The sequence below is a fragment of the Cavia porcellus genome, unplaced genomic scaffold (assembly GCF_034190915.1).
Source record: "Cavia porcellus strain 051 isolate PalLab524CR breed Dunkin Hartley unplaced genomic scaffold, mCavPor4.1 scaffold_26, whole genome shotgun sequence".
Classification (NCBI taxonomy): Eukaryota; Metazoa; Chordata; class Mammalia; order Rodentia; family Caviidae; genus Cavia; species Cavia porcellus.
Genome location: NW_026947509.1, coordinates 10,271,246 through 10,281,191, shown reverse-complemented (window position 1 = coordinate 10,281,191; position 9,946 = coordinate 10,271,246). Strand labels below are relative to the sequence as shown.

The 9,946-nt window shown below is 44.6% G+C and overlaps 1 protein-coding gene across 3 annotated transcripts in view; it reads left to right on the top strand.

Moving 5' to 3' along the window:
* The first annotated feature begins 1,521 nt into the window (after positions 1 to 1,521).
* The window catches only part of Kctd3 (potassium channel tetramerization domain containing 3), a 41,511-nt gene continuing 33,086 nt past the window's right edge, over positions 1,522 to 9,946 (top strand). For 2 of the 3 annotated variants that reach the window (XM_063236709.1, XM_063236708.1), the window contains exons 1-4: positions 1,529 to 1,800; positions 7,085 to 7,138; positions 7,373 to 7,418; positions 9,302 to 9,375. In XM_063236709.1, the coding sequence (XP_063092779.1) occupies positions 1,712 to 1,800; positions 7,085 to 7,138; positions 7,373 to 7,418; positions 9,302 to 9,375 (263 nt within the window). In that variant the 5' untranslated portion in view covers positions 1,529 to 1,711. Of the gene's footprint in view, positions 1,801 to 7,084; positions 7,139 to 7,372; positions 7,419 to 9,301; positions 9,376 to 9,946 lie in introns of all 3 variants that reach the window. The other variant, XM_063236710.1, reaches the window with a different exon arrangement.

Genomic DNA, 9,946 nt, shown 5'->3' with positions numbered 1-9,946 from the left:
ATCATTTTAAGCCAGTGTCCTTTTTAAAGCCAGCCATCATGCAGCTGGCACCTCAAAATGGGGCTTATAAGTTGGATTTTGTTCCTGTAGGAACAGATGGCTTCTCCAGATGTTCTCAGGCCCAGGGCTTGAAGAGCCAGCCGCAGCTGTCCTCAGCCACGGAACGGTAGAGTGTGCAGGGGCCAATTTCATTTCCTGATGCCAGGGAGGCAGAGGGCAGGGTCCAGGAAGGGGTGCACACCCCTGGGTAAGACTATGATCTCACTGCATCCCCCATCCCTACATTCTGGCTGCGAAGGACCCTAACACACTTGTACACGGTGATAGAGAGGCCAATGTCCATCATCTCAGAGCCGGCTGTGATTAAATCCTTTTCCCTTTTCACCAGAATAAATGACCTCCTTCCATCTGATCAGCAGCAAGGAAAGAAACCTGAGCATTTGAGTTCAAGTGATCGGCAACAGAACAAATGTGAAGGCAAAAATGGTGGACAGAGTCAAAAGCACTGGCATGTACCAAGCTTTCACTGAATGCAGATTTTGTCACTAATCTTCCAGTGAGCTGGGGAGAATAACATTGACCTTACATCTGTAAGCACTGCCATCTGCTTTTAATTCAAATCTGGGGAGAGTGCATCCAATCTCTGGTATGTTTGCCAGCAGAATTTTTAAAAACTTACCATGACATTGAGAATAAACATTTACCATCTCATGGGTCATCAGTTTGAATTATGGTGAAACCACAAAAGACAATCCTTACTAAGGGTTTAATAGTGCCACATCTAATGACCATTGAAACATCATGGCCCCCCTTCGTAGGCATTAACCAGTGGCCAGGGATCAGGCCGCTGGTTATCTGGTAGGCACTCCAGGTCTCAGGTTGTGACTTGTACTGTTGAAAGCAAAAATATATTAAGAAACAAAATTGCGTTTATGGTGTGTCTCTTACATTAGCTGTGCTTTTGCTTTATGCTCCAGAAGTGTGTTGCTGGACAACCTAGGAGGTTTTTTGATTTTGCATTGTCGAATTTTGCTTAACAAAATAAGACAGTTTGGGAGAGTAGGGGTGACAGTGAAGAGGTAACATTTATTTTAGGTAAAGCACCCTCAGTAAGTTGTTAACTTCTCAGATTTTCACTGCATTTACATGTATGCATGTAGATATCAAAGCATTTTTCCAATTTGCAAGGAGAAGGTGGCCCCTGTGATGATTAGGAGAGTTTGCACTGATTAGGCCTCTTTGTGGAAATCTGCTTCCCAGGACTAGCCCGTCTTCAGGGTACAGGGAAGAGGGCTAGGGGGTGCACGCCCCTCCTTCACTCGCCCCGCGCCGCCCCCGTAAGCTCCGCCCATCTCCCCGCCTCTCGCCCCTTCGCCCGCCCCGCGCCCAGGAAGCTCCTCCCACTCGGTCTCCTCCGAGCGCCTCCGCAGCCGGCGGAGGGTAAGCACTGCGGTGTTTTGTCCCGCGCGGGGACCCGTCCTGCGGGGAAGGACGGCGCCAGCGGCGCAGCGTGAAGAGACGCGCGCGCAGCCCGGCGCCCCAGAGGCCGCGAGTGAGGAGGCCGGGCCTCCTGGGCGCGGCGCGGCGGAGGAGCTGGGGACGAGGCGGACGCGGGCAACTCGCCCGGCCGCCGCCGCCGCCGCCGCCGGCCCTGCAGCCCCCGCCTCGGCCTCGCGCTCCGGGCCCGGCGGCCGCGGCCGGAGCCGCCGAGATGGCGGGCGGGCACTGCGGCGGCGGCTTCGGGCCCGCGGCGGCGGCCGGCAGCGGCGAGATCGTGCAGCTGAACGTGGGGGGCACGCGGTGAGCGGGCCGGTGCCGGGGCCGGGGCCGGGTCGGGCTTCAGTCGGGGTCGGGGCCCGGGCCCGGGCGGTGCGCCCCCGACCCTCCGCCGCCCCGTGTCCTCTCCTGCCGGGGGCAGCACTGCGACCTCCCGTACGCGGGCTCTACTCTCGGTCGTTAGAGTTTCCGTGCCAGAAGCGAACGCTGCCAGCTTGCAGCGCGGGCTCGTTGATCATTTGTCGAAAAGGGGCTTTCGTGCTTCCCAGCACACGTCTGCTGCACGCGAAGACCGCGCTGGTTGCTCTTGTGCATGCCAAGCCAGCCTAGCTGGGCTTCTCCTCTTGGGAAAACCCCGAAGTACAGAGAAAGGACGGAGCGGAGGAAAGGCGGAGTGCGGGAAGCGGGAGGTGGACCTCCTGCACGAGGGACAGGGTCCGGGGAGGCGGGCAGGCGGGGCGGGGAGAGTTGGGGTGCGGAGTCCTTGCTTCGCGCGGAGCCGCTCTCGGCGCGCGGTCTGAAAGCTCCGCTCAGCTTTCGGGACGATCGGTCCAGAAACTGTGGCTTCAACAGTTGGTTCTGGGAAGCTTTGGACATGGGCCCAGACCGAAAGCTCTTCTCTATCCTCCCTCTGGCCGTGGTCCACTCCCATTTATTACGCTTGCTTGGGGGAAAAAGTCAGTGTTTGTGGATTTCCCATGGCTATGAGTCACTTTTCAGAAAGGGAGGTGAAGAAGGGCAGCTGAGATTTAGACAGGCTAGGAGATAAACAACGGAGCGCTGCAGAGTATATTGGGTTTTGCTGTGTTTCCAGAACATGCTAGGTTTTCAACACGTTAAGACTTTTTGCTCAGGGATTTTATTTATTATTTTTATTTATTTATTTATTTATTTGACACAGGGTCTTACTGTGCAGTTCAGGCAGGGCTTGAGCTCACTTTGTAGCCCAGGCTGATCTCGAACTTGCATCAGTCCTGCTGCCCCAGCCTCCCCAAGTGCTAGGTTTACAGGTGTGCGCCATCACGCCTGGCTTTTACTCATTTTTTTAAAATGAAGAATGAGAGCAGTGCGAACCACAGCAGTAAAAAATGTGAGGTGCTTTAATCTTAAAAGTGTAGTAGTTTTCTGCCCATTCCTGGAGAATTCGACACAGAAAAGTCATACATTCACTCTCAGGGCTTATTTCTTCCACATTCTGCAAAGCAAAGCTTTAATCGAGGTTGAGGCAACAGTGTTGCCATTGTATAGGTTGGAGAGTTGTATTTCCCACCGTATGAAATGAGTTTTTCTCTAACAATCACTTGAAAATACAGAAAGTAACTGGATGCAAATATTTTATACACCACAAGGCTAGGCCTTCTGTGTTAAGACTAAAGTAGCATTTTAACTGTTTAAAATCGCTATGTTAGTTTGTAATTGCTATTGATTATGGGTAGTATTTCTTCTCAGACTTTCAAAAGTGACATACAGTATTATGTTGAAACTTAAACATTGTTTATACTGTGAGAGTGGATGGCTTCAAAGTGAACTCCTTGAAATGATTATGGAATTCAATTTCAATTTTTAAATACTGGAAGGCACTGTAACATTTTATTTTGCATCCAGAACTTGACTGTAACAGGTTCTAAAGTTTTCCAACTAATAATAGTGAAAATATAAAGTGAAATCATAAATGTTTAACTGGTTTAAATAACACAGATATAGATGATTAGGGTTGAAAAATTAAACTTGAGAATTGCTAGAATACTAATACATGGCCACTAGAAAACAGCATCTGACTCCACGTGTTCTATAAAATGTTTTCTAGATTTGCTTTGGATCATAGTCTGGAAGCACTTTAGAGCATCTGTAGAAAAGATACAGAAGTCAGCTATATCATATAAAACACAGATGAACACAGATAGTGAGGTAGAAAGTGCTGTTGTGATGCAGGCCTTGCCACTGGAGACCCAGCTGTGGGGTGGGGTGCAGCTCTGAAGTCAGCAAAACTCCTGAGGAGAGAGATAAGCACATGCTGCAGGTCCCCGGAGAACGTGGGGGGGGGGGGGGGGTAAGGAGAATGGACATGGGCAGAGGAATTACAGAAATAATCAGTTTTTATGATTCTTTTAATACTAATTCAGAGTCTCAAAAAAGATGTGGTTTCACTTAGAATTTGTAAATGCTCTTTACAAAAAGTGTAAGAAACCTTGATTCAATTATGATTAGTCTTGTGAGTGAGTGTGGCTGGAGGCTGGGGAGATTTGTGGAGGTAGAGAGGTGGTGGGGAGATGCCCTTAGCCCTGAGGGTTTACCTGTAAGGAGCTCAGCAGTGGTGGGCAAGGCTTTTTTTTTTTTTTTTTTTTGATACTTAGTTTCCTAAAATGCAAGATGGCAATGATGGTATCCCATAGATTTGAGAGAGGAGCTTGAAGGGAGGACCTGACATGCATATGTGTATTGCATTGTGAGAGGTGCTGTGGCAGAATAACAGTTTTAATTAGATTGCTTCCAAGCTAATTTAGTGAGAGGCAAGAAGCAGGGAGCGGAGCTGGCTGTGCTGATTTCTTTGTGGTAGATTTGCTGAGGCCAGATTGCACGTGACCTTTGCTTGGCACACTTGGGTGGCTAAGATAAGAACTGAAAGGGCAGTATGCCTGCTGCAGAGAATTATGATTGTTAAGCGTAACTGTAAATCTTTTGGTTTTTATGAAGTTACATTTGGGATCAAACTCATTTTGGGGGATGAAGCAGTTTTTTTCTCTTGTTTGTTTGCCGCCTTTGGCTGAAAAACAGGCAAACAATTGAGTGGGGGTTAATTCCTTTGACCAGAAGTTGCATGAACTGAATTCACCCCAAAATAGTGATTAATGTATTAAATGACTAATATAACTTTAAGTAAATTTGTATAATTTTCATGATATGTGATTTGAGTTATTTGGAAATCAATGTGCAAAATAAACAATGAATATAAAAAGGTCAGATGTTATAAACTGCCTTGGTTGTAATTAATTTGATGGCTTTCAAAATGAAGTGAACTTTTCTTTTTGTGGATCCTTGAGTCCGTCAGGTTACCAGTGACCCATTTGTTATTTATTTATTATTTATTTGGTACTGAGGATGGAACTTAGTACCTTGCCATTGCCAGGCATATGCTTATGGTATTGACTATATCCCCGGTCCTCCATTTGCTTTAATTTTATCAACTAAGTCAGTTTTAGGTAACTAATGGTAATCCACTTTTCATTTTTTTCTTGAGAGTATACTAAAAAAAATTTAGGAAAACGTGCCATGTTTTCTTGCATAAGTGGTGTGGCTCCTTAATCGATTATTTGGTATAGGAACTGCTTAAAACTACCTGTTTTAATTTATCCAAGTCTTAAAGGAAAGTGCTTTTGTGATGGAGGTGTTGCCACTGGAGACCCAGCTGTGGGGTGGAGGTGTGTAAAGTTACAGAACTTTACATACAGATGTCTTTAATAAATAATGTATTTCAGTCTTGCCTTTAGTCAGTGAGAAATCCTTTTCCTTATGTATCATAAATTTGTGGGTGGAAGCAGAGATAATCTTTGGTGATTGGGAAGCATGTTTGGTAGTAATAGAAAATTTCTTTTGGATACAGGCTAAAGCTGTAATGGGTCCTTTCTGGCCCTGAGCTGGGTATTCCCTGAAGTGGGCAGGTCGGTAATGTCTGTTGTCAGCCCTTGCTTTGGAAACGCTGTGTCCTGGGAGTTCCCGAGTCGCTGTCTGGGTTTTGGCAAGAAGGCATTTACTCACCTGAGTGCAGAGTGTGGTTCTGGTTAGCATACCTTAGTGTGTACAGGTAGTAATGGATTGAGGGTACGGTAGGCACCAAGCATCATGGGGAACAAGCTTCTCTTCCCTTCCAGTCATACATGTTTATATATAATGCATTCTTGAAGGGAAGTATGGCAGTGTGTATATAGGTATTTGCCGAATCGGACATTCATTGTGCGAAGCAGTTTGGGACTCTTGCTTACCCCAGACGTGTGGGTGAGTTGCTCTCAGGCTGCACTGACCACTTCCAGCCTGGCCTGTAGTCACTGCTGTTTGCTCATTACCTGGAATGTGGGAAAGGGAGATGGAGTGAATTTTAGAATTTGGTGCCAGACTTGGAGGAGCACACGGTGAGCGCTTCCCATTTGCTGGGCAATTCCAGGCTGCTGGTGGAGTGCCTGGCAGACACTTGGAGGGAGCGGTATTCACCTCTTCCTGAGCACCCTGCTGATACCACATGGCATCCAGAGCTGCTCTGCAAGCACCTTGTCTAGTATGTGGAAGATGGGGGGCTGAGGATTTAGCTCAGCGGCATAAGCGCCTGCCTTGTAGCAGGCAGTCGTGAGTTCAATCCCTGGTACTGATAAAAAAGGAAAAAGACCAAAAAAAAAAAAACCAAAAAAACAAAAAATCACGTGGAAGATGCATATAGGTTTGGAGGTCCTGCTGGCCAGAGGGGTGTGGAGTGAGTGGAGGTCAGTGGCTGCCTTGTGTGGGTAACCTTGTGGCGCAGCTCCCTCCTCCGGGAGGATGCCCAGACGGGGCCTGTGAGGATGAGCCCGGCACCTGCTCCTTCGTTTGTCTTGTTATTGTACAGGCATTTAGGACTGGTTGTCCCTGTCTGTTACACTCTGCTTTGGTAAAGATCTGTTTGAACTGATGGTGATAGCAGACTTGGTCAAATGAGAATTAATCTCACAAGGTTGCAGTCCTGCTGAGTGATTTTTGAACAAATGAATGCAGCAGCTACAATAGTCCAAGAGTTACATAAATATAGAAATAGAGGCATAATTTGTGGTGGAATTAACCCTGAGCTCTAAAAAGGTAATGTAGAAAGCTATTACCAAGCAGGAGACTGAGTGGTATTAAGAAAGATGCCTAGGGCTTGGGTTACTGGACGTGAGGAGGGCGAAGGATACCAACTATGCAGGTATGCATAGTTTGGGGGAAACGGGGGCCACTGGTTTACAAGGTGGAGAAAACGGCATCAGGAGAGATGAAATGGGAACCAGAGATAATTTGTACAGCTACTCTGAGTTGAGATTTGGCAGGAGGGCCAGTGGACAGCAGATTGGTATGCCATTTCAGGAAGCATTATATAATAGAGAATTAATTGCTTGATTTTGCTAGAGCTCTTGAGTAATCTTACCTCTGAATAGTCATAACATTTAAAGATAGTAAATGTAATCTAATTGATAACACCTATAATTAAGCAACAACTTGCAAATCACTAGCTTGCACATTAAAGAAAGCTAATATTTAAATTTAAAACTATATGCTCATTAAAACATCAGACAATTTTCAATTTCAGATTTAGTACCTCAAGACAAACTCTTATGTGGATTCCAGATTCTTTTTTTTCCAGGTAATTGTTTATGATTATGTTGCTCTTATCTTTTGAGTGCTTGTAAAAATAATTTCCTTGTCAATTAAATTAAGATCTTTATTTTTTGAGTAAAAATTATTCTTAAAATAGAAACTTTTATGTAGTAAATAGAAGATTCATATTATTGGCCTTTGGCATTTGATATTAAATTAAGTCATTTATTCATGTTCAGATTTTAAAAACTAACTCTAGCTTGTTAATAATTGCATCTAGTTTGCTGAGTGGAAGAATCTCAACACTGCGGGATGAAACTGGTGCTGTAAGTAAAGTGATGTTGGCATGTATTTCTAAATTAGAGCCCTCAGTGTTTCACGAAGCACTGTCCGTAGTGGGTAGGGACTCTAAGATAGTGAGAATCTGGTAATAACTGAATGAGAGTAGCGAAGTCTTTTATTTCTTTTCACCTGTAGAGTACAATATTTCTAAACAGACAACCCTGAATAGGACGTAATGCATAGAACACCTTAAGTTTTCATGAGTAGAGGTTAGGACGTGAACTTACAGTGGTACTAGAGGACAGCTCTTTAGGCAGGAATTGAAATTTTAACAGTAAATGCGTACATGTAAATCAATAGTAAGTATTAAAATATTTTGCCATTAGAATGTTAAGATTCGTTGGATCCTACATTTTAAAATTTTTATTAAGGATAATAACCTTATGAACTTGTACTGTAATACAGTAAGGAAAAGTAAAGACTGCTAAAGTTCCAATAAAAGATAGTTTATGGGTTTTTAAAAAGTTGTAATGTGCATGCCAGCATGTAAATGACTTATATTATTTAGAATGGGAGATCAAAAGATATTCCATTTGAAGATAAAAAAATGATAAATATATTCCTGCAATGGTGGAATCTATAGATGAAATAAGGTAGCAAAGAAGACAGGCCCATGTGAGATTATTTCGAAAATCATTAGCAGTAATTGCTTTACAGCTCTATGACTTTAATTTGTGGTGGGTCCTTTACAAAAAGAAACAAGACTTTCACTGACTGTATACAGGTGCTCAGCTGACCATAGTCAAAAACATTTTCCAGGGCAAGGAGGAATGGGTCAGTGTGCCTAGTGAGTAGGAATGTTGGGCTTTGATCTCCAGCACTGAAGGGAAAAAAGTTTTGTTGCTGACAGCCATTCTCTTGTGTAATTGACTTACTTAGGCTTTAAAAGGTCTTTTGAGGCAGGGTCTTGCTGTGCAATTCAGGCTGGCCTTATGCTTACTTTGTAGCCTAGGCTGGTCTCGAACTCACAATGATCCCCCTGCCTCAGCCTCCCGAGTGCTGGGATTAAAGGCGTGAGCCACCAGGCCCAGCTTGTATTTCACATTTTAAAGCATCTTATTTTCTCCTTATATATTCTGTGGTGCTGAATTTGTTATTTTTAAAAAACGTTTGAAAATGTTAATCATTACCCTGTCCTGGCTTTTGAGGAAATTCGGATGATAAGATTGTACCTATAGAAATATTAGGAGAATAATTTTCCTGCCCAGTGTTGATAGTGACACACAGTGTTCACAGTTTCTGATTCCTGCTGCATGTGTTGTAGAAGTCCATCGCCACGCCAAGCACGCGGCTCATGGCCTTTATTCCAGCACTCTGCAAGGCTGAGGCAGGAGGACTGGAAGTTCAAGCTGAGCCTGGGCAACTAGACTTAAGAAGACCATGTTTGCAAAATAAAGGGCTGGAGATACTGCTCAGTGTGAAAGCCCTGGATTCATCCCTCAGCCTGCCCACCCCCACAAAAAACTGCCTTTTCATGACTTGCAAAGTGTGTAAGTCATAAGGGAGCAGTGATGAATGATTTGCCAAGAAAAGTATTATTTATTCATAATGTTTTCAAAGTATTGAGTTCTAGAATATTTCAGATAAGAATGTTCCTTAAGTATCACTTTCCCATAAATATTAGTAGAAATGAGAAAGCTGACTTCTTAAATAACAGTTTCCCTGCTCGTTAAAATATCCAATTAGTAATACTTTTCAGGGGGAAAGATGCTGGTACATTAAATGCACGCTGTTGTAACTGTACTCCAGCTTTAGAAACCTTAAAATTAAGAATGAGCAAAGGAAATATTCTAGTTTCTGTTCCTTGTTAGTGATATGGATATTAAAGGGAGAAGTTCAGTTGAAAATAAAAATTCTTTATTTACAGATATTTATTGATAGAGATCCGGCAGCATTTGCACCCATTTTAAATTTTCTTCGGACAAAAGAACTAGACTTAAGGTAAGAAACACATTCTCTTTAATGCAAATTCTTGTTCACAGCTGTGTGTGTGTAGGGGTATTTTATGAAGAAGGAGGCCTTTTTCCTTCCCGACTGCTTTTTACAACTTGCCTTAGAGTGTCTGTTACCTGTTACCTCTTGTGCAGAACGCAGGGCTGCAATGTGCAGCACCCACAGCACACAGTGGGTAATTCAGGTGCTCAGTGTTCCGGCTGCAGGATGGAACCTGCAGACCCTTCTGGTCAGGGGCCTGTCCGTGTGTGACATCACGTGGAGGCTGCAGTTGTCCTGCTGTGCCCAGGTGCCGCAGCTGTGCAGGTTTCCTACCCGTGCTCCCCTCCATCTCCTCCCTCTCCCCACTTCTTGTGCTACCCCGCTCTGTTCAGATTCTGTGAGAGCAGCTTTGTCAGTGGCCACACATGAGTGAGACGTGCAATGTTTGTTGTGTTTTAAGTTTCCTCAGGCTCAGTCTCGTGGATGCCCATTGTCCCATCCTTTGGAGCATTCCAGCAGCTTTGTAGCAAATGCCCTCCTTCCCTTCCCTGCGTTTTCTCATTGCAGCCAAGGTTGT